The sequence below is a fragment of the Vigna umbellata genome, chromosome 7 (assembly GCF_029865625.1).
Source record: "Vigna umbellata cultivar VRB3 chromosome 7, Vumbellata_1.0, whole genome shotgun sequence".
Lineage (NCBI taxonomy): Eukaryota > Viridiplantae > Streptophyta > Magnoliopsida > Fabales > Fabaceae > Vigna > Vigna umbellata.
Window position 1 is genome coordinate 38470397 of NC_142171.1, and position 26443 is coordinate 38496839.

The 26443-nt window shown below is 32.3% G+C and overlaps 1 protein-coding gene and 1 non-coding gene across 2 annotated transcripts; one reads left to right on the plus strand and one right to left on the minus strand.

Moving 5' to 3' along the window:
• Positions 1-312: 312 nt before the first annotated feature.
• LOC148195944 (ubiquitin carboxyl-terminal hydrolase 17-like) lies at positions 313-9190 on the minus strand. The gene is made up of 12 exons (XM_088094328.1): positions 8297-9190; positions 7197-7336; positions 6404-7119; positions 6202-6290; positions 5981-6066; positions 5728-5890; positions 5534-5648; positions 5270-5427; positions 2352-2436; positions 2027-2239; positions 1298-1359; positions 313-1182 (listed from the first exon to the last, which is right to left on the minus strand). Exons 1-12 carry the CDS (start codon positions 8590-8592, stop codon positions 525-527), a joined length of 2781 nt encoding a protein of 926 aa, XP_087950454.1. The 5' UTR covers positions 8593-9190; the 3' UTR covers positions 313-524.
• A 9371-nt stretch (positions 9191-18561) lies between these two features.
• TRNAS-GCU (transfer RNA serine (anticodon GCU)) lies at positions 18562-18643 on the plus strand. The gene has a single exon. It is a non-coding gene; the product is annotated as a tRNA-Ser (tRNA).
• The last annotated feature ends 7800 nt before the right edge of the window (positions 18644-26443 follow it).

Sequence of the window (26443 nt, forward strand, 5' to 3'; positions counted from 1 at the left end):
CGTGACTTGTTGAATGCGACGTATTTCCTAACGCACTGGCAACCACTCTAAGACTCAAGTACATAATGATGTGAATAATTAACATGAAATTGCTTTTGTATTTTGTCCATGAACCTAGTTGGTAAGCCGCAAGCAACCTCATGTTAGTAATCACTAGCCGCCATTACCTGAGCAGTTGAATACGGAAAGAAATCCTGAGAAATGCATAATTAGAGATCACAAAAGTAACGTTCCAACGAAGATATGTTCGTAGTAACTTTGAACCACATCACAACGCAGGACAATTACTAAGTAATTATTAACTGCACAAACTTGATTATAATCGGTGAATTATCACTCGATTTATTTTCCTTTATTAGTTTCCTCATTTTATAGTTGTTCTATATACTGATGAATAAATAAAATCATCCGAGTACAGAATGAACATTGAACAGGAATCCTCATTCTATTTGGATTAGCGAAATATTGATTTTCTTCACTACACCAAAAATATCCAAGATGATTGCTTAAATCTCAACTCAAACTCAATAAAACGTTTGAGCTGATGCATCTCCACTTGTTCTTCTCACATGTACACCAGAATTTTTGTCATAATGGTTAGCAGTGATATATCTTTTAAGGTCAATTCCCCTACTGCCACTGTGATTTTTGTTTTTGTTAGCATATAAAACTGCTTTATCTTCTGTGTCCTGCCGGAGCCTTCTACTTGCACCACTATCCACTAAGAAATCTGTATCCAAATTATCATATGAGGAAGATGACACCATGTTAGATGAAAGCCCATAATGGCTATACCAATTGGGTCCCACCTCACCAAATATGTAATCCGAGAAGTCAGCGGAACTGGCCGAGTCCTTGATACTCGCAGTACTACAAGAACTTGCATCTGAAGAGCTGAAAAGTGAGCTTTCACTAGAAGAATCCACCATTGTATTTCTTCCCCCATACTGGAATCTCCATTCCTCTGGATATGCAAAATCATTGCTTAAGGAATCATCAACATCATTCCAGTTAGGATGCTTGCCATGCTTCTGCTGCAGATAGGAAGAATTGCCGCTTGTAGCCATGGAATTTGATCTCGTTTTAGAAGTAGCAGGAATGGCTTCCAGGTTCCTCCTCTTGAATTTTCCAGCAGAAGATATTGCAGTGCTACTTACTAAACCCAGTGGCTTAGGAGAGTGCCTGAAGGTTTTTAAAATAGCACAAGACAATGCTATTATTAATGCTGAAATATTCTACAGAAATAATAAACATATCTGGGCAAGAAATTATACATAAACATCCACAGGCCTACTACCTTGCATAAAGAAGCATGTATGCCCTTTCTGATAAGACTCTTGACAATTCGACGGGTTCTACCTAAATAGAAGCACAGATTGCATCCTCAGTTTACATACAGAAGAAACTCACCTAATAAATATATTGTGCAGATTGATATTGCCATCACTTTTACAATCGTAAAATATTGATAACACAAGTTTAAGAAATCAAATTCAAATTGTATTTTCATAGATATTTTTCAAGAAAGGTTTAGGTATTTCCTTAAAATTTGAGAAACAAAAGGCAGTAATAACTTCAAAGAAGAATTTATACTATTCTTTGATGAACCTGACACTCAACAATACAAAAAAGAGTTTTAATAAATAACTTATTAGCCATTGACAAAACCCTAATAACTTTGTACTATGACATGCTTCAAATTTAAAACTTAATATTATTAATTATAAGAACTGGAAGCTGCTTCCCACAGCAATTTTTTTCTCAAATACAGACTAGTTCTCATGTTGAAAACACTTCAGAAAAAAAAAATTCAAAAACATCCTAATTTTAGTCTCTTTTTTTAAAATTTGATTCTTCATATATTGATGATGAGACATGAGTACCTTTCTATGAAAAAGTAAGCACGTATGAAAATCAAAGCCAAAAAATCAAATGATAGCATCATTTGCATAAGTTTTTTGGAAGGTGGGGAGAGGGGTTGAAGGCATCAGACACAGAAAAGGTAAATCAGAATAAAAACAGTCACCCTGCTGTCATCAGTCCTGAACCATTCCCCCTGAATGTTCTTCACATAACAGACATAATGGCCTGAAAATGCTGCATTCATGATATCCAAATGGACAACCACTGCATACAGGCTGTATAATGGAGACTTATCCTTTGTTCCGCTCATATAGGGAGCCATATTCAGGACTTCAGGGAACTGAACCGACTTGTTCAACTTCTCGAAGTTACCAGACTGCCAAAGTAGAATCAGAATATGCATTAGATACAAAATATAGAAGTAAAATAGCATATAGAGCAAAGTAACTAGATGACATGTAAAACTTCCAAATCAGTACTGGAGGTACCTGAAATCGTTTTAATACAATTGTAAGAATATTTGGTGCCTCCAATACGGTCAACTTCTTTCGTGCTTTCTCATATGTTTTACACCTGTACAGCAAGAAATAAACAAATTCAGTGATTTAATATTGAGAATGCGTCCCACACAGGAAAGGAAAAGTAACCCTCAAAATACCAGTTTTGTGCCTGTAAACTGCATGACATTTGTAGTACTACTTCAGTCTACATAAAACAGGAATAAAAAAAATCCAGATGACAGACTTTGCATTGTGCTTAGTAGCTAGGTTCTGATAACCTAGTAAGTTTTGATTGGATGATCCTACGAGAAGAGGGAAACCTGGCATTCTGAGTAACAGAAATCGTAGGCAAGCAGAACCACAGTCGGATTACTATCATTGTTGTGAACTCATGGGATCGTCAATTCTCATCGAGGAAAACGCCCAGACTATGGGTTGGATCCCTCTAACCAAATTTTTCCTTTCTCTTCATTTGTGATCCACTTTTGGACTCTCCCACTTCACCTGCAACCAACAACCCTCAAACTTCTCTGCTGCAGCCAACTGCAACCACCCCACTCTTAGACCCTGGCACATGCAGGATTGTTCACAGGGATCGTTGGCAAGCAGGACCACAGTGGGATCACATTCATTGTGAACTCACACAACTGTCAATTCCCAGCAAGACAAGGACCCAAACTCTAGGTCAGATCCCTTTATGATCCCCCTCCCATTCTCACTTCATTATCTGCAACCAACAAACCTCAATTTTCTCTCTGTTGCGGCAAACAGCAACAGCTCCACTCTTTAACCTTGGTGAGGTGAATTGTTTGCAGGAATTGTGTTAGGTTCCTAAGTATTGAACCTAACTGAACTCACTCACAATCACTCAGAACAGCCTGAAGATGAATGAAAGAACTGTATTATTACTCAAAGAATGGGTCTGTACAAAGAATAGACTGGGAGCATAACCTCCCTCACAAGGTTCACTGAACCTGTTCTTTACATCAACAGTCAACAACCCCCTCAACCCCCTCCCTCTGTCAAACAGAGGCTATTTATACAACCTTTTCCCGCCCCCTCTCATAACTGTTAAGACAGTTATGTTATTACACTCTTTCCCGCCTTTTGTAAACTAACCAGGGCCTATCAAATTGTCAGCAAGCAGGACCACACGGGAACCACGATTCTTCATTGTGAACTCATGGGATCTCTTTCACCCAGTTTCAAAAATCCCTAATATCTTTTTTCTTTGTTTGTGATCCACTCTTGGACTCTCCTAGTCTCACTTCATCAGCAACAAACAACTTTCAAACTTCTTTCTCATGCTGCCAACTGCAACGGACCATCTTCACTCAGTGCTGCCACCACCATGCTGCCCACCCTTTGGCTGTACAAAGTGCAAACGGCTGATTCTGTACTCAGTTTCTTCTCTCGCTTAGTCTCTACCTTCTATTATCCACTGTGCCTTTTCTCACTCTCAGTCTATGCTCCCTTCTTTGTTGTCTTAATAATTTTGGACTAATATAAAATTATATTTGGATATAACAACTTGTTATGATTGTGATTTTTCAATTTAAGTTTGTTTAATGCTGTCATTGAGTGTGTTTTTTTTTTCTTTATATTTTTTTATGCAAATGCATATATAACTATACTTTTTTACATTTTGGGTAGGAATGGAGGATATTATGAACTGAGTAACTGATGTTCACCCTACCCAATCTAATTAGAATCTTGAGTTTAAACCATGACTATAATTGCATATATAGTTCAATGAAAGCAAATTAGCTGAACAAAAAATCTAGATATGTTCCTAAATTGAAGCAAGAAAATCATCAAACAAACTACATCATAGTTAAGTCTAACCACAAGGTCCCACAATTCTTCTACCACACACTCCACAAAGTATGGTGTGGAAGCTTCTCAGTTTTCTTGCAAAAGTAGCATTCCTTTAGAGAGGATTGTAAAATTCATCTAAAGATGAGTCATTTAAATCAGTTTGACAGACAAAAACCCAGAACGCCATTAGTAGATTCAGGATTTTAAATAGAAACTACAGAGGGTAGCTGAGTGGACCCTGGCTGCTACAGGGATTGTAGTAGAAGACAGTTCAGTATAGAAACTTTCACATGTGAAATAGCAGCCTGAAAATCAATCAAAAGACTTCTATTTCTCATTTTATATCTCAACTCAACCAGCACTTACGTGTACAACTCTCCCCACCCAGCACTTTGGAGAATAGTTTCCCTTCTCTGGCAATTGGTTTATCACTTTATGTCAGTGTTTTCTTTTCACCAGGAACTGATTTCTCTGCCTCTTTTTTCTCAGTGCATTATTATTATTATTATCCGCCTCACTTTTTGAGAATTTATATAGACTATATAAAAAAATTTCAGAATGGCGGCTATACTATAATGTATTTAGTATTCAATTCTGAAAAACACTTACACATTTCTAAGCCTTCTGATAAATTTTTAATTGTTTCAGTAAGTTTAATGCTCTCTCAATAAAATCCTAAATTTAACCTTCCAACAGGTTTAGAACCTTTCTTTCTATGACTTTTGAAGCTGCATAAAGCTTTGTTTATCACTTTGTACAACAATGGATGAATTACCAAATTAAAACTACAGTAATTTCTCATTCAGTTTGGGAATTTAACACGTTAGTTAAAAGCTCAGAATCTGAATTTTGAAGATTTTATCATGAATTTTAACCTCAAAAGATAGATTAAGTAATAGTAGTCAAATTTAAATCTATGATGTACCATCAGAGAATATAAACAAAATTAAATTGCCACACAACTTAACAATAATACAAGCAATTATATTTGCTAAGGAAAAAGGAAAGAAAAGAAAAGCAAGCACAGGAACATTATAATAGGCCAGAATGGAATTGGAATAAATGTGAAAATGGAAATAATAACAAACCTGCTGCAATTATACTTGTTATCTTTATCCAAGATTTCAGGTGCAGTAAATTGTCCCAGGGCCTCTTCTAAAGTTCCAATATCACCATCAATTTCAACAGTAAGATCCATCATTCTCTCATACCTCTCAGATTTTCCCAGGCATCGTAAGCACTTTATCTGCAATTAACATCAAATATATTTTAATTTTTAGATCTTCTTCAAACTCTGTAAAAGTTGAAACATGTCAACCTAATAAAAAATAGATCTTTTTAGTTGTAACAACCTTTGATCGAAGATAACCTCCAAAAGTGTAACCAACTAGAGTTGTTTCTTCTGCCAATGGACTAGAAACACTGGCTTCCTTGAGGCAAACAGATTGCATTGTATCAACTGCACACCTGCCCAGTTGAGCAATTAATCGTGTAGACAACTTGAGGTATAAATTGTTCACAGCTTAAGCAAAATTATTTTCCTCACCTTAAAAACTCATGTGCGTCTTCTTCCCTCCCATGCCCAAGATGGCTTCCAATCTTGTGTATCTTAGACAATATCCCAATTGGGGAAAGTGGAGAAATCCCTTCTTTTGCCTTCTGAATTAGATGTTCAAACTCACATGTAAAGCACCATCCCTTCTTTTGACCTAGTGAAAGCATTATGAATATCAAATTAATTACAAGATCCTGATAATTGGACAAGTTAAATCGTGACAATATTATTAAGAGGAACTTGCATCGTTTTGAATGGAACCCTTGAAAAAGATATGAAGTCAAAGGCCGAGTATATGCCAAGCACTGGAGAACAGCATTTGCGTAACAACTGCAGGATGAAGCATTTCAATTAGCAAGGTAATAAATGTTGAATAGAAAAAAGCTACACAAACAAACACTGGCTGTGCCTCCCTTGAACTAATGAAACACAACAGAGAAACAAGAGCTGAAGACCAAAAAATACCTGTTCCCACAGTTTGTAAGGCCAAAGGGGAGTAGCTTCATCTTGTCATAACAGTAAAGTTCTACAAAGAGTTCATAAGGAAAGCCCATCTGCCAAAAATATACAATTTTAAAATCAACGAAGACAAAGTTATTATTTAAAATAATAATAATAATAATAATAGTTATTTCTAAGCTATGCAAATAAGTCAAAATATTTCAACCTCATTTTCAGAAGATCTTGAATCTTTTGAGCTTCTAAACTGCTGGACAACTTTCTGCATTGATGTTTTCAAGCCACTGCGTACGTTTTGTGGCAGATTTGGAATAGCACTAACTTTTGTTGATAAAGTATGACAATCGTCAGTTTTCACACACTTGGACTGTGAAAGAAAATCTCCCTTGGTAGTTGAAGATGGTCGATCACGAGAACTAGATGACAATCTTCGTGCTTCTCTGTATTTTGACAAATGTGATTCTTCTTCTACATCATCTATTACAGCATATTTAGTAGAGCCACTCAAGTAAGGCACAGTTTTGAATTTAGAGGTATCTGTTCCTGATTTTTCAAGAATTGCAACTTTTCTTCTGCGTTCATGGCTACCAAAATTTGCTGCCTCATCATGAGATATGTCAGATTTAGTTTTGGGAACTTTTGATTTCAATCGAGTCTCATCATTAGTGTTAATAGGATTTGTCTTGGTTCTTTTAATTGCATTAGAATCCTTAACTTCAATATTCACAGAACATTTCATGTTCACTGTTGAATCTTTGTTATGAGCGGAACCAGCACTAGTATCAGCAGTAGTATCATTGCAGACAGGGTTTGGAAATCTGTTGTAATAGTTATCATCGAATGATTTTCTTGCACCAACAGAAGGATCAAGACTGGAATACGAGTCATTGGAAGATGAGATATCAGCATGTATTCCTTTAATTTCTGCAGCAAATCTAGCCAAATTATAAACCATATATGCATGAGATAATTTAACGAGATTTGTAATAAAAAACCAGTACCATGATGACCAGACTCAGTTCTGGACGCGGATGCCCTGTAAGAAATATTTTCGTCATTGATTTCCATGGTGGTAGTGGGAGGAGGACAACATTCATCCTTGTGACCTTGCCTCCAGTGACTAATTTGACACTTACCCGAACTACAAGAAAGTATGTTAATGAGAATGAATAACAACCACTGTAATATATTAAGAGAATGAAATGATGACTTGAGAGACATGTCACTGAACCAAGACGACACACAAGCAAAATAAAACACAGTTTTAGGAAAGCAACTACGACAAATCATTAGTAAAACTTCTCACTATAAAGATGACAATTCAAGCTCTTTCAATTTCAAATACAAAAGAGAAAAAAATTTAAAAAAAAAGCAAAGCAACCCCCCTCGATACATTCATTATTATTTTTCTTTTGGTCATCAAGCAAAAGGGAAAGAAAGAACAATAGCTCCTAACATCAGAGGCAATGCAAACACCTTATGGCATATTTGATCCAACAAAGGGGATGTGGTTTGTCATTATATAAGTGAAAACCAAATAATTCCAGTGCATGTTTGGATCTTATTTGACGACTCTCGTTGTACCATAAATTCACGTCAAATTGCTCACAATAACGTATTCTACTTGATGCTGCATGTCTATGACCGGGTAACAAGATACCAAACACGCGGATGGCTTCCACATCATCAAGTAGAATCGGCATGGTTTCTCTCTTCTAAACGAGTATTCAATCATGAAATTACTTGAACAGAAGTGAGAAAACAAGCCAAATTAGACATAAGACAACATGCAAAGCAACCAATAACATTGAACTCAAGTCCCAATCCTACAATAAAGCTTTTTCCAAACTAATGAACAAACATAATCTCAATGCCCCTTGAAACCAAAGCACAAAATGAAAAAATTCATCAACCCCCAACCCCAACCCTAATAATCCCTTTCAAACAAAGAGCAACACAAGAAGAGCTTTCTTATCAACGGCAACCAAGTAATCCCTCTCCACGATCCCTATCCATTTCTTCAACCTCTAAGCTTAATCACTCAATTGTAATAACACAGCACAGCAGTTCCAAAATATAATCACGAAGAAGAAAAACTAACCAATATCTCACGGCCTTGCAGCGAGCACACCGCATGGTGGTAGGCGCATAACACACCGCGCATTGGTACCACCGAGAAGCATTCACCGGAACCGGCGAAGAGTACTCCACAGGCGACGGCGCGACCGCGGCAGAAACCTCCATGTCCTCCACGCCAGCATCCTCCGGCGACCTCATCATCATGACCTCCTCCCTCTTGGCCTCCGCATTCCTCCAGACGTGCCGAATCACCGCAAAGCCCAACGCCAACACGACATACACCAAACCCTGAAACCCTAAAATCCCGGGTACCAGCATCGCACTCTCCCACTCAGTGACCTTATCCCGCACCCAGGACCAGCCCCGAAGCCAGGATCCAGAGCGTTGTAATCTTGCTACACATAGATAGCCTCCGCCGAGAACGGCGAGGGCGATGGCGCTGGAGGGCGGGAGTAGGAGATTCCCGGCAGGGGCAGAATGGGAAAATCAAAATCCAGAGATAGGTAGCAATGCAAGGAGCATAAGCGTGAGCATCGGAATGAAACGAGTTGATTCGGCGGTGAGTTTTGGGCTCTGAAATCGAGTTATGGTTTTGGATTCAGCTCAGTCTGTCCAATTGCGAATATGCGACACAGCGATCTGTTTGTCGTTTCTCTTGTCCTCCGGGACTTGCCGTTTCGACATCCTTCTCTCCTTGCATCATTCTACAGTAACGTCTCAACTCTCTCTTCCTTTTTACTATTTCTTTTTCTCTTTCTCTCTTTTTAAATGCCCAAACGTAACGTTGATGATAAATATAAATGCTAGTGGTAACGTTGCAGGGTTTCTGTTCCACTGTTTCTCAACATTCATTAATGGCCCTCGGATTATAATGCTAGAATCTTTTGTACTTCCAAAGTAACTCGCACACATCATAACACCAAAAAAACACCAATGTGCTCTTTGCATCTGCTAATAATAATAGGACTATTATTATTTTTCTTTTTATTTTCTTTATTATTTTTATTACCACTTTACTACTATTCAAATGCTATTATTGTTATTTATTAACGCCAGTTCAGTGCCACAAGAAGTGGGTCACTCACTGCCTCTGTTTTGCGGTCTGTATTCCCAATACGGTAAAAACGATCTAGATATTTTTTTACTTAATTTAGTTTAGAATCTCTGACTGTAACTTTCCAATTTAATATACATAGCATCAAATTTTTGGCTGTTTTTTTAACCAATTATAAATGCTAAAATGATAATTTAACTTTCAGAAATACCAGCTGTATTTATATATACATAGTGGTGAACACCAAATGTTCATGCTTTAAGTGTCTTCGTCCATGCTCAATGTTTGATCTCTGTCATTCGTGATTTTAGAAATTGATATGTTTATTGAGAAGAACAAGGCCAGTCTTCGCTTTTTCCTTCTGCTAAACATGTAGGTCCGTGTTCTTCTTCTTTGGTAGCAAGAGAGTAAACGACACCTTACTTTCTAAACAAATGTAAATGCAAGAAAAAGTTACATTTTTAGAGTTTTGAAAACATGTGAAACACTTGACGAATACTATATATATATGTTTTGTCTGGATTAAATTGTTACAGTAGCTATCTTATAATAATGGTTCTTGAAAGTCTGTAATGTGTTTTTTAACTGCAGAATGATATTTTGGACTATTGAGGGAGAATTAAGAAGGGGACATTCTTCCCTTTTTTATTGCTGAACAACATTCTCCACTTTAATTGTCACGGGTAAAAGAGCATCCCTTCTTCATTGGCAGACCAATCACTTCAGTTTTCATATGATGGGCTACCATAATTTTGGGCCCAATGAATGTCCTGTCCATATACATGCATCATTGCTTCTTTTATTTTTGAAGCATACCATTAAAAATATCATTAAATGCAAGACTTTTCTTCCCACAGTGAATCATGGAGGCCTTCGAGATAAAAAATGACAAGAGATGAAGCATGTTCGTATTCAATAAAACTTACTAATTGCTATGACATTTTTTCCTTTTTACATGACATCTTTCAATTTCACATTTCTATGATAAACATTAAATGTACTGAGAATATATCAAACTGTTAGTTTAGATTGTAACATCACATAGAACCTTGTTTTGGTATAACTTAATTACACACAAAATCGGAACAATGATCTATACTTTACTATACAGGTGATTTTTCTCTTCATATATCACCAAATAAGGCAATATTATACTGTTTGAACCATTATGTAGTTAGAATGAATGGATAAATGACATCCGATCCAATTGAGGAAAGCTAGAATAATTATCAATATTAAGTTCATAATAATGATTGAGATTGTATATAGTTATATTCAATGTTTCACAATTGTTACATTGAGAATGGTTGCTTATCATTGTTGGGCCTTGGCTGTGGACCATAATACAGGGGCTAGTTTAGGTGATTCAATCAAAGTATATGTTAGAATGCATTCGATGAATCTATAAAAAAAATTGTCCTAAAGGAATTATTACACAATATATAACGTTGAAGCTTGTCATTAAAAAAAGGTGACAAAAATTAAGTTTCGATGTTTTAATATCAAATTGTACTTATTAATGATTTTACCTAACTTATTAACTTAGCTAGTTAAATTATCACATTAGATATAACTTGTCAATTTAGTCAAACGAACTATCTAATTAAATACAACTTGATAATTTAGTTGAATGAATTATTTTAGTAATGTGTAATTGCAGTAAGCTAATTAAGTCAATTATTTAACTAAATGTAACTTAATAACTTATTTGAATGAATTATCCAACTAGATGTGTTATTTTCAAATAATCATTAAGATTGAAATACACTTATTAGTAATTTAACCAACATATAGCAAAACACACTTATCAATATTATAACAAATAAATATTGAAATACACTTCTTTTTACTTATGTGTATTTATTATAGTTAAGGGTTCGATCTCTATCCATTTAGTGATCTAACAAATAGTCACAATAAAGAATATAATTTGCTCGTCCAACTAGAGCCAAAATAGCAAGTTCCCTAAGCTAAGTGAGCTGGCTCGCTCAGGCACTTCAAATCTGTCACAAATTCCAAATACTCACCCTGCTAGCTAATTCTACTCGCTTAGCAAGAGCCAAAAATGCAAGCTCCCCAAGTTAAGCGAGCTGGCTCGCTCAGCTAGTGGAACTCACTACCAAAACTCCCGTATACTCGCCCAGCTAGTCAATTTTACTCGCCCAGCTGGATTGCATAATTCTACTGCATTAAAATTACAAAATTAGCACTTTTAGACCACCCATGACTAGGGATGGCAAAAAAATATGCGTCCATGGATATCCGGAGATAAAATCCGCGACGGATATTTGGTACTTGCGGATATTTACTATCCACGGGTTGCGGGTACTTTAATACCTGCTTATAAACTAGTCAGGTGTGAGTATTACATTATCCATACCCGCAGATATCCGCTACAAGCAAAAAATAAAAATGAAAATTTAATTTATATTTTATTAAGTTAAATTTAATTAAAATTAACATTATTATAAGGTTAAATTTAATTAAAATTAAATTTTAATTTATATTTAATTTAAGGCTTAATTGTTTATTTTGTTCCTAGTTTTGTTCAAGTGTATCAATTAGGTATGACCTTTGAAAAGAGTGTCAAATGCGTCCTCATTTCGTAAATTTTGTATCAACGAAGTCCCTTCCGTTGGATGGAAACAAACGGAGTTAATGGATTGATGATATGTCATAAGACAATGTTAACGTGTTATTTTGTAGGTGTATTTGTGCTGATGTGTTAGTGAATTAGGGGTTGACGTGGAAAGTAACTCACCCTTGACGCACCATTGTCTTAATTCTTCCATTATTTCATCTTTTCTCACTTTCTTTGCCGGAAAAAAAAAACTACTCATTCTTGCTCTTAGCAACAGATTCATCAACCTTATTCATCACTCCCAGTAACACTCATATTCATGACCCAACAATATCATCGCCTTCACTCATACCCTAGAAAATCTCCATCATCCTCATACAATCACCTACACATTCAAACACAACCAAAATATAGAGAAACACCGAAAAAAGAAGAAAAGTAATCCTTGATAGTGATTTTCAGCTTCGAATAGAAGTAGATGAACTCCTCTATCACGCACAAGAGGGGAAAACGAAAAGGTTGAACTGTCGCAAAGGACGGTGGCAGTATCTCTAGCCGAGCTTGATGATCGTCACGATGGCTGGTTTTGCACGAGAGAGGACTAAGATGGTATTCCGCGGTGGCACTCTCTACCGATGAGGAGGAGCGACAGCCCTGGCTTGGCCGCGGCGGTGACTTCCGCGGGAAAGCATTTTTGACGGCATCGGCAACATTGTCAGTCCAAGTTGTTGCGATAACGAGCGACGGAGGCACAAGCAACAGAGTCGCTGGCGATGCTTCACGGTGTCAGAGCTTACCTCACACGCGCACAGAGGGAGGAACATCGTAGTGGCTGGCGGTGTCTCTAGCGTTGATCGGTGCCGCCAACGACAATTTTGGTTTGCCAGATAAAGGCACGACGACAGTTGTCATGCAAAGGGCAGAGTAGGTGGAGAAGAGACCTTCATTTCTGAAAAAGAAAAAAAGAAACCCTAGTGCCTTCTAATTTGAAGAGAAAGAAAAGAGGGCTTGGGTCTAGCCTAGAAAATACCAAGTGCACTCCTAAATTCCATCTCTACGCCATTCACTAACGCGTCACCAGGAATACACCTAAAAGATGACATGTTAGCACTGTCTTCTACCATATAATCAATCCATTCACTCTGTTTGTTTCTATTTAACGGAAGAGACTTCATCGACGCAAAATTTACTAAGGACGTATTTAACACTCTTTTCAAAGGTTGAACCTAATTGACACAATTCAATAAAATTATGGACAAAATAAGCAATTAAGTCTTAATTTAATTTATATTATATATATTTTTTTAATTTTATTTAAATTTTATTTTAATAATTTATAAAAATATATGTTTTTAAATATTTGTGGGTATCCGTGGATTTTAAAATACTCGCGAATATTCTTCTGGCCACTTTTACTAATTTCTAACACTTCTAGATTGGATATAAACTATTTTAGACTTAAACAAAAGTGTATAACAAATCTCACACTAATAATCAACTATTTATAAGAAGACATCAATTCAAAAACCTCTAAATTCTAGACTAAAATCACATTCTATTTATTCTAGCTCATTTTTAAGTAATTTAATAACTCTAACAAGTCATAAATGACTCACTAACACACCCAAAACTTCCATTTGAACACAAAACCATTGATTCAAAATCTCACTAGTCCAAACCCTCAAAATACCAAAATATCACCAACTATCTATTAATTATTTCCAAACCAGATTTTAACACATCACAACTCTAAAATGTTTTAATTGACATGAAAACAGACTTGAAATATCAGATTACTCACTCCAACCACTATATTACAATTTTGCCTATTAAGACATTAATTTCAAATACCAAACCATATACTTTGATACTCACCACCCTTTAACCATTTTAGTTAATTTCAATCATCAATACAACATTACAACAACATCATTCATGACAACTAATCAACTCCACACATACTCAACAAATTACACTCATTCAACCAATTCATCATCATTTTCAACACAATCCACAACATGCATCAATTTCATAAACTTCAAATATCATTTTGTACTTAATAATTAAATTAGAAAATAACATTAGCTTCCCTCACCTTACACCGAAGCTACCAAGTTTTATACACGTCAAACCCTTGTTTCAAGCTCAAGGAACCCTAAGAATGCCTATAAACCTCAGAATTGATATCAGAATAGATCATTAGGACGATTTATTGACAAAGAAGGAGGAATAGATAAGGGTGAACACATGCGTCAACTCTAGAAACTATAAAATTTAGAACAGAACAACGAAAGGAAAAAAGAAGTCGAAACTTACTTTCTATAGAAAAAATTGATCAGGTAGAAACCTAGACATCACTATTGTGGTCATTTAGGCATCTCTTGATGGTCAAAGAGATGACTCAGAAGTTAGAAAAGATAAAGAAAAAGTATAGAACTCAAGAGAAATTTTTTTAAAGAAATGATTTGTGTTTTAAATAATAACAGTGGTGTAAACTTCTGTTTATATTACAAAACCTTTATTATTAAAATAAGTCAGTCTCATTAATAAGACACCAATCTACTTTAATTACTCAAAATTTTAAATTCTTACACAAATAAAATCAACACTCTACTACGTTTATCTCTCATGTAAACAAAAGAATAATTGGTGATGTCCATACTTTATTATTGACGAGGTTTACACATATTTTTTATAAAATAATAGTGAATGTTTAAAAAAACAAAAATTATTAAATATGTGAAGGATTAATGAGGTATTCCACTAATTTTTAAATTAAAATATAAAAGTATAAATGTAAAGTTAGTACTCGGAGCAATGCAACCCTCCAATAAGTAACAGGTTTTGATTTGTGATTGGCTATACACGTCGGCATTCAATTGGCGCAACTGTCATTGCTTTCACCTTGTTTATTTGATTTCCCATGAATATTGTATGATATTTCAAACGCTATGAATCTGTTGCCATACTTTAATCTTTCATGTATTGGTAGGGTTGGGCTTAGTGTTCTTTTCACGTAGATATTTTATGTTAAATTCACGTCAAAATGTTTTGGTATCATGATGAGGAGGATGTAATTTTCAATAGAGTTAGTAAGATGTGATCGGTTTAAAACTTTGAAAAACAAAAAGAAATACGTTGAGACCAAGCTTTAGAAAATATAATTTACAATTTTTGACATCATTCACCGTGGCGTCAAAACGAAAAACATTAACAAATTACTTGCCTTTCGAGTTTGCTCACAGCGGACTTCATGGTAACTTCACCCTTAATATTGAGCACTACCCATTGATTAATATTACTAATTTCTTTTGTGATTAATTGATTTGATAACTTGGTTCATTTTTCTGAATATTTTTTCATATACATATGTACTTAGAAGTTAATTATTAGTCGGATGATAATTTTTTAATCAGATTCGATGATTGAAGTATTATATAGTTCGAACGATCACTAATTTTAAAATTATTTTGATTAAAGGTTTTATTATGAATAATTATGTTTAGACCTCTTAGTCAAAAGTTCATCACAAAATTTATAAATAGAGTTTTAAGATAAAGTATGTTATACATCGTTAATTACATATTTATTGTCTTTGCTAAATGATCATGGCACCGGAGGACCTCACAAGTAGTCATCGATCGGTGTTGACATAGAAGCCTTAACCTTATATACGTGAAACATTTTGGTACCCACCGTGGAACAAGCGAATATTTGTGTTAAATCTCATGTGATTACAAGGAACATGACGAGTAACGTTGTTGTAGAAGAAACATCCGAAAACCAGCCTGATCCTATGAAGATAATGAAAAATATGTAGAGACAAATGGATGAAATGCAACGGAAGTATGAGGAAGAGTTAAAAACCCTACTGAAAATGCGGTTATGCACCAAGAATAGAGTGCCAGAAACTTTGTGCCTCCTGCACCAACTTACTTAGTACTGACCAAGCAATGTGAAGAGTCTTGTTGAATAGCTTAGGAAGACAACACAAGGACTAACAAGAATCATTTGTTCGTCACAATAGTAAACACGGTCGCAATAGTAAATTTTAATAACTCAATAACTAGTTATAATACTTCATTCTCTTATTTATATATTTTATTATTTATTTAGCGGTTAAGATAGGTGATGGTGTGGGTTCTAAAAGTGACAAGATTAATGGAAATTGAAGTGGTGTGGAATGGAATATAGGAGAGGTGAACGAAGAAAATGAACAAATGAAAGACGCGTTTTGAGAAGTAGAGAAAAAAAAAATTAAAAACTAATAACAAAAAAAATATACATTGAATAAAAAAACACATTTAATCATTTTAAATAAATTAAAAATTAAATTAAAAAAATGAGCAAATCACATCAAATGAATCTCACTCGTACTAAAATTTAAACTTAAATATAAATATTAATGATAAAAAGTATCGTATAAGTACTCAATGAATATTTTTAAGATCTAATTTATAAGTTGAGTTATGATGGTTCAGGATGAGGTTGAGTCAAGTTGGTCCAAGATCAAGATCAAGTAGAGTCATCCCAAATTTAAGGTATAATCATTAGTTTGGACTAAAAGCCAAGACAAGTAGACTCTAGCTAAAAGTTGAGATAAGTTTACTCGGGCCGTGAGTCTAGGAAAGTCATCTTAAGCCTGAGGTTGAGCAGAGTCAACACGGGCCTAAGCCAAGTTGAGTCGGCACGAGCCCAAGGTCAAATAAAGTCAACCTAATCCCATGTAGAGTTTAATAGACATAAACCCACATCAAGTTAAGTCAGTCTGAACCTAAATTTATTAAAGTTAGCTCTAGCATATGTTGAAGTGAGATGACCTAAACCTAAGTCAAGTTAAGTGAACCAAACACATATTGACACAAATTAGCCTAGGTCTTGGTAGAGCCAAATCAAGTATATTAAATCGATCTTATTATATTTAATCTAATTGGTAGAATGGATTCAATCTTGATTTAATCTAATTTAAATTAGATCGAAAAATAAAAATCTAATTAAATATAAATTATAGATCCAATTTATTTTATTTTATTTAAATTAAATCTAGACTAAAATTTTAAAAATCTAAATGAAGTTAATATAACAATCTCCTCATACATATAATTTTTATTTAACCTCAAGGGTCTTTTCGCTAGTCCAAGGTCGAGCAGAGTCGACCCCTCCCGAAGTTTAAACCGAGTTAACTTAATTCAAAGGTCGAATCAAATCGCCTTAGGTAAACTCAAGTCGGTCAAGGCCAAAGATTGATCTGAGTCAACACAAGTTGAAAATCGAGACAAGTTAGTCTGAGTCAAAAGTCAAGTAGAGTTGACCCAGACTAAAAGATTAAACCAAGGTTGTGCGGATCGAATGTCAGGTAGAGTCGGTCCAGACCAACGAGTTGAAGGTCAAGTCAAGTCGTCCTAGTATGAATATCAATATGAATCCACCCAAGTTGAAGAAATGAGAGGAGTTAGCCTAGGCTAAAAATTGAGCTAAGTTAGTCCCGACCAAAGGTTGAGACAAGTCTATTCAAATCGAAGATCGAGAGGCGAGTTAGTCTAGGTTGAAGTCAAGTTGAGTTATCTTGGTCAAAAACTAAGCTAAGTTGGCACAGGTTGAAGAATAAAGCTAGGTTGACTTGGAAATAAGGTCAGAATGAGTCATCTCATGTTGAAGGTTGAAATGAGTCGGCCTCGATTGAGGACCTAATCGAGCGAACCCTAACCAAAGGTTAAACCTAGTTGATCGCGATCAAAAATCGAGTAAAGTTGTCATAGACTAAGGTCTAACCAGAAGGCAAGGTCAAAGGTTAACATGAGTTAAATACAACTAGAAATAAAATGATTTAGTCAAAATTAAATTAAATAATGAACCAAACTCATGTTAACTCAAGTCAACCTAGATTTAAGTCGAATAAAATCGAAACAATCCACGTTTAAAGACTAATAATTAAATATACTATATCTCATTGAATTTAATCTAGTTAATAAAATAGATAACATCTAAATTTAATATAATTTAAATTGATTAAAAAAATCTAAACCTAACTAAAGTATAAAATAAATCTAAATTATAAATCTAATGTATTTTATTGAATATTAAATCTAAAATAAATTTAAAAAAAAAACAACTGAACTTAATATAAGAATCATACAACTTTTTACGGTTTTTACTTAATCTCGACTATATATTTCCCCAATAATAATGCAGACTATACAGTAACTTTATTTATTTACACACGTTGAACTACTTTCCCTGGTGCAAATACACACTTTTTCTTTACCTTTTATTCAGCATCTACTCCTTTAATTCTTAGACACTCACACCTCATTGTCCTTGTATATATATACAAAGAGAATAATGTCTACTAAATTTAAAACATCATGCATATTGTTCAAACTCCACTCATTACAAGACCCACAAAATAATTACGCCTACATTATTTGTTTAAAAATCATACTTCATTTTCTCTATTTTTTTTCTCTATCTTCCTCTTCCTTTAATAATAACAAAGACAAAATTGATATTTTATATAAACAAATAAAATAATAATAATTTATCGGTGCCCTTAAACCATATATTCGAAGGGAGTAAAACTATTCTACAGAAAAATCAAACTTTATTTTTTTGTTTTGAGTTAATAACATAATTGAAATAGATATAGCAAATTGTCGCTTTGGCCGAGTGGTTAAGGCGTGTGCCTGCTAAGTACATGGGGTTTCCCCGCGAGAGTTCGAATCTCTCAGGCGACGAAATGTTTTTTTATAATGTTATGTTTTAGTTTTCCAGTTTTGATTTGGTTTTGAAGTTGAACGGTGAAATGTTCTAAGAAGAAAGAAATTTCCGACAGAGGGCCCACAAGTGTGCGTTGTGAACTGGGGAAGGTTGAGTCGCGTCTTCTGCCTGCCCTAGACATCACCTCTGACCAAAATTCTTCCTTATTTTTTTTCATTTCACAAATCATTAACACCATCCAATAATTGCTTTTAATAGTTAGTTCAACTCCATTTTTCATTTTCAATTTTCAATAAATGAAACCCTAATAATCAATCAATATATTTCCATTACTTTTGCACAATATTCCTATTCTCTTACACAAACCATTCGTTGCAATTCTGACTGTGTCATACACAACGATAACAAAGTAATGGATAATTGATATTTATGAAACATTTTAATATTTATTTATAAATAAAATGATCATATTATTTATATTTAAGTATTCAAACCACTAAAAAAAATTTAATTTAATTATAATTAAAATTAATTTATATTTAATTTGATTAAATTTATAAATAAAAATACTACAAATTTTAAAATATATGTGAGTATCTTTTAAGCGATATTAAATTAATAATGAATGAATGTTTTATTTCAGGTAACGGATAAGAACTATTTACGTTGGATCCAACACATTGTGATTGTAGTTTTACAATTCACTTGTCCACCATCTGAGGAGAAGTACGACGACGTTTAATTTTGAAATGTGAAAAGGCGAAAGTGGGAAAGTGAATAATGTATGGAGAATAGCATTTGGTTCCTCCCAATGGACACTGTAACCATTGGTCATTCATTGAAACGTCTTTTCTGTTTACTAATTCTGTTCGAGCAAGTTGCTATGCCATTTACGTTGGATCAAAATTATTATTTATTATTTATTATTTATTATTTATTATTTATCATTCATTTTCCAAAGTCCACATTGTGAATTCATTGCAACCTACTAGATATTGACTTCATTTAATTAACATCTCACATGCAACTTATTGGGAATGAAGTCAGTTATTAAACTTCAGAAGGAATAGTAGATTATAATTTATCACTCTAACATCTTTATCAGTTTTTAATTTCTTTTTTAAGAGTTTATGCTGTTAAATTACTTTAACGTCCTTTTACGATTTTTATTTTCATTAAAAAATTATTAACTTACATTTTATTCATATTTTATTTTATTATTGCAAAAATATGTTTTTAAAATAAAATAAAATGATTTTTTATCCTTGTAACTCAAAATTTTATTTTAAGTTATGTTGTCATATTTTAATAATGGAAAGATATTATAAAATATAACTTTTAATTTTGTAACTCATTCTATGACCTTTCTATAGAAACTTTGAATAATAATTAAATTCTAACAAGTAAATATGTTTTTAATATTATACAGCGAAATTCATTGTCATACACTTACTTTTGTTCTTTTAATAAGAAGGTTAATATCCGTTTTGTCTCAATTCATATCAATGTCAGTATTATATATTAAGTCTCTATTTAATTTAAATTTTATATTTAAAATTTTGACTGAGTCCTATTTTTTAAAAAGAAAAAATTTAATGATGTTATTTTCTTCTAAAATAAGATCAAATTAATAATTATTTATTAATATATATATATATATATATATATATATATATATATATATTATTTAAGTTATAATTAAGTTGTTTTACTTAAATATTGAAATTAAGTTTTTAAATTTAAATTTAAAAATTACCTATTACAAATATTAAATTTAAAATATTAAATATGTTAATGTAAAGTAATACTTATAATTTATAATTTAAAAGTGATAGTTGTTGTTTGTGAGTTATTTAAGATTTAAAATAAAGAAAAAGAAAAATAGATAAATTCTTAATATTAGGTTTATTTAAAAAGCTCTTTTTTACGTGTTTTTTAAAATTAATTTTTTTTATGAAGTTGCAGTCTATATAACTTGCTTCTAAAAGAAGGAAAATGCCAAGAAAAATTAAGTCAATAGTTATTCTTTACGTGACAATTGTTTCTAAAAATGAAATAAGATATAAGGTGTTTAAAAATTAAATAAGCTGTTAAACTGGATATAATGAGTTTAAAAATGAAATAAGATAATCACAAAACTAATCAGCATTTTTGAACACGTGTCCATGATGATTTGATGCAACTCTTTTCATTTTTTAATTTGATAGATAACGGAACAAGTTGAGTTTGGTCAGAGTGATGTAAATTACATTTTTAGAGAAAAAAATAATCTCTATTATTTTTCAACGAAATTATTTTCTTAATTTATTTTTTAAAAGAACTGAATTCAACTCTATTTTAATACTAAATCAAACAATCCAATGAATATGTCACCATTGTTGACTATAAATGGTCAACTACAAAATTAAATGTAGTAGCCAAGTGTTAATTCAAGAGTAAATGAGTGTTTTATTTTCCAAACAATATCTCACAAACAAAATTACGTGATTAGCCTTCGGAGTAGCGGTGACTTATGGATTACAATTGAAAATTAAACTTTTAATTTTTTTTATTCCAAAATTTTTGGACCAAGGCATTAAGCTTTTATACTTAAATATTTGGACTAATACATATACAATTTTGATGAAACATCAGGTAATAAAAGTGCATTTTATTTTTTTAACTGTTTTTGAGTATGACTCAATTTGATACTAAAGAAGGTTTGGACAAATTTTTTTATGAAAAAGTGAAAATGAACATAAAAATGTAATATTTTTAAAAACTTATAAGTTAAAAACTGAAAACAAAAAAAAAATACTACAAGGCTCCAACAAATTAATTTAAAAGTTTATTTTATTTTATCTCTAGAAATCGTTAATAAAATTCTTAAAATGGTCCTAAGATAATAATATTTAATAAAATTAGCAGTTAAAGAAAAACTGTGTTGAAAAAAAAATTGTAATCACATTTCATATGTTTTTTTTAAAAAAAAAACCTTTCTAATAAATATTTATTAACTCTCCATACATTATTGATTTTTCATGCTTTTATTTAATAAATAAAATATGTATTAAACGTAAACAGCCGTTTTGAAAAAAAAAATGTAATTAATATATTTCATACGTTTTTTTATTAAATATCTCCAGTCAATTAATTGTGATAAATATTTGTCAACTTTCCATATATATTATTTTGTTATGCTTTTATTTAATAAATAAAGTTCTCCAAAAACAAAAAAAGCTCAAGTAATTCTCAGGTGAAATTAAGTTAGGTCGAATAAGGGTGATTCAAATGAGTTTGAACTATGTAAACAAAATTATTGTTTAAATTTGATTTGTTTCTTGTTGTAAGTTTTTTAAGTTAAATTCTATATTTTGAAAGATTTAGTGAAGTATGTATGAATAATTATTATTGTTTCATTTGGATTAAGATAAGATACATTCGGTGCAACTCTCTTTTATCTCGATGAATAATTATTATTGTTTCTGTTGGATTAAGACGAGATACATTCGGTGCAATCCTCTCCTATTTCGGATGAACATTCACTTTCTTTTTGTTCGGGGTGACTGATCAACTTGAGGGAGTGCCTGCAGAAGACACTCTGATGCTCAAGTCAAAAATTTTCTTTGAAGTTCTATAGTAACATAGGCCCCCAAGCCCTAGCAAAATCTTGGATATTGCGTTGAGTTTTATCTGTTCTACTGATCAGGTGATAAATTTACTCTAGCAAAAACTATCAAAGATGACTCTGATTCATGTGACAACATGTGTCCCTCCAAGATTTATGAGAAGACGGAAAAAGATAGAAGCTGAAACGTCACCACCGTAAAAGGTCAAGTCTAACCCTATAGTAACAATAATAATAATTATTATTATTATAATTATTATTAAAAGTTTCTAGAGAAGAAAAAATATTAAAATTGAAATTATTTTTTTACAAATTTAATTTAATTTATACGTAGAATACAGAATAATGGTACAAGAAATTATAGCTTATATCATTGATATGATCTTATTGCGTAGGAGAGTAGTTATTAGGTTGAATTGTTGCTGTTCAAATTTTGGAGATTTTGCTTATTGCGTTTGAAAACTCTTGTTGCAAGACAATTTTTCTTTTCGTTCTTCAGATTTTGACATTTTTTTTTCCTTACATGAAATTCAGTTTATCATTGAAAAATAAATTACATAAAATTTGTAAAGAAAATCAAATATTTTTTCTGAACTTTTATTCTTTTAATTTCTTTTCATTATTATAAACTAAAATTCTATTAAAATAGTATGTCTCTAAAAGCTTATTTATATAAAATCTTTAAATGGGTATAGGCTGTTCTTAAATAGGCTAATTAAATAATAATAAAAAGCAAAAAATTAAGTAAAACAGACCATAACTATGAAAATTAAAACTACCGCGGCTCATGGCATACAAGAAAAATAAATATAATAGTTGAAACTTTACGGGTCTCCCTTTTCCTTTATCAATTCTCAAATTTCTCTTCTTTCTTCGAGCATATACATCGTCTATTTTATTTTCTTTGAAAGTAGTATCAACGTTTATTTTTATTTTTTTTTTTCATAAAAAATGTTCTTACAATCAATTTTTTTAGCGTTCATTTAATTGTTACATTACAATTCAATATTTATCACGACAGTTTTATATATATATATATATATATATATATATATATATATATATATATATATATATATATATATAATTGTTGAAGAAAGAAATTATATAATAAAATAAAACTCTATTTTATTATCTTTTCACAATTTGCCATTGGTGTAATTCATTATCATCATACGTGATAAACTAATATTTTAAAAAAAAATAATTCAAACACTTACATATTTAACATTCATTCAAACATTTTAGTCTTTTTCCCATTCAATATAATAAATATCATTTAAAAGTTCATTTATTAACTTAATCATACCATAATAACATAATTAAATATTTAATATTTCTTAGTTCAATTAGATATTTCTCATATAAACTATTGACATGGCATCATTGATACATTTAAACTTTATTTTTGAAAGATTTTGTTTTTTGAATTGGAGATAGAGACTTGCATATATTATACTATCTCCATTGAGTTGTCATTTATAACAAAACTATATCATAGTGATAAAGTCTTCCTCCTGTAACAATGTAAATTCCTTATGGTTTATCAAATATAGTTTTTTTTTTTTAACTTTGCATACTAGGTCATAAAAACATCTATGGTCTCTTATTATCTAATATCTTTCTTTCCATGGATATGATATTAGTAGATTAGATCATTTCTTTTCAGAATTCCAATTCAATACATAACTTATAATCTCTTAATATAATATTTACTATTTGAAAACAAGTATATTCACGTATTAAATATCACATATTAAATTGAATCATAACAAACTGTACATATATATTTCATCTCAATCAAACACTCATCACGTATCACATATACTTACCAAAATAAAGTATTAGCAAATCACAATTAATTTTTCATTTCATTAATATAATATTTAAATACAAATGTATTATTCAAAAAAACTATGAAAGATAAACCAATGTTTACATTTAAAAATTTAGTTTTTAAATGTTTATAATTATCTCGCCAACTCGTGGCTCGCTTAATAAATTAAAAATATGGTTAAAAATATGTTGAGATTCACTCAGCTAGAATTATGCTTGCTTAGTCATACACATCAATATACTTAGTGAATTTTGACTTGTGCAACTAATGAATCATAGAAGATTTTATAAATACAACTTTGCTAACAAGAACTCACTCATCCAATAACCAAATCTCTCGAATTTTCACTCATGAATTTCACCTAGCAAGAAATTGGCACACACAAAAACACTATAAATTCTATTTAAAGACTTGCCTAATGAGCAATGTTCTCTGAGCTTTCTGGATTTTAAATACTCTCCAAATGTGTGCTCCTGAATGTCGAGAAACGAGGGAAAATTCATCTATAAAAGATTATTTGATGCTCAAGTAAGTAAGATAACAATATTTATGTGTATAAGAGATTAATTATATGTTCGAGTGTGTCTTTCTGATGAATATGCATGAGTATTTATAGGATCTCGAGACCCTATGCCATGTCATTTATGTAGTTTGAATAAGGAATATGTTTATTAGAGACAAGCTATTAAAGATGCATTTAATAAATTTTTAAAAGATAACAAAATTGTCGAAACTATAACAATGGACCCTTAATGGGTCACACTGCCTGATTTATTTGGATCAGGTATGTACATAAACAAATATATGTCGATCTATCAAATTGGTCGTAACCAGGTATTTCCATTTTTTTTATACCAAAAATAATATATTTTAAAATAATTTTCCATTAAACCAATTTGACTTAATTAATATATCATACTCAATTCTCTACTCACAGGTCACAAAAATATTTTAATTAAATATCTCATTTTAACGTTCAATCATCATCAAATACTAAAACACATATTTTCTATATTAATTACCAACTTTGGTGATCACAAATTTTCAACTTTGGTGATCACATGGCCCCCACATTCATATATTCTTACCTAGAATACTAATAGAAAACTAGATCTCTTTATTTGGATAATTCTTCTTGGCTTAAACTAAGCCGTAAGAATTCACATTTACATGTAATACTTATACACAAAATAACTTATACAAACGATTCAGAGATACCTTAACATTCCTAAACACACAAATGTTCATCTTGATTCATATGAGTCACATACGTACATCACTCTTCCCATGATAGAAAACTTTTGTGGGACCCCGGAAAAATTAATTCTGATAAACACGTTGTTAAATCAAAATTTATGAATGGAAAACCCCTCTGCAGTGCATTAAAAACGCACATGCATTCTCTCTGTCGCACTGCCAAGTGTCACCGAGAAAGAATGGGAGTCAGAAATGGGGATACAGGTGTCACCGGGAGAGACACACGTTCGTGCGGATGTGGGAAGAAACAAAAAGAGAATTTTCTGGAAAAACCCTTCCTCTCTCCTGCACTCATCTTCTTCCTCCAAACTCAGACCCCATTCTCTCCTCCTTCTCTCTAGAACCCTTTCATCTTCTCTCTACTGTAACTCACCACCATCCCCTCCGATCCCATTTCAGAAACCGTAGGACCATTCACGGCGTCGTGAGCTTTCACTGGAACCGAACGCTTTAGAGTTCTGTGACCGGTAAGTTCTCAAACTCTAAACACCCTCTTCTGAGTTGCATGCGAACCCTGGTACAGCTGCATGTTAGAGTATAAGTTAAGTTATTCTACATTTCTTGTGGTTAGATTTAGTGAAGCACTTGAGAAGCACGTTGAGGGTAGGAAACTGTAATTGGACAAGTTAAGAAGCATTCGCTTAGGGCGTTCACTGCTGAACCAGGTAAGGGAAGCTTAGTAATTTAATTGATATTGTATGTTGCATGTAAAAGCATGAAGTGGACTGGATGTATGAATTGGATGCTGTTTAATTATGCATGAACGAACACTGTGTTTGATTTAATATGGGTGATATTGTTTGAACTGTATGATGATGATGAAACGTATGAATTGGAAAATGGATAAGTTACGTAGAGTATGAGATGATAATATGAATTATAAATAATATGTGATTTATGATGGAGATAAAATTATAAGATATGAATCGTATGAAAAATGTGGAGTTAATGTAGATGAAAAATCTGAAATGATATTCCTTACCTTGATAATGCACGCTCGTCATCGAACGGTCTTATACCGTTCGGTTTCCCCTGAAAATGACTTAGAATAGGAATTCCTTCATTCGGAAAGAGTTCTGTTTGAGAACGAGCGTCCTCTTGTGAAAGGCTAGGTTT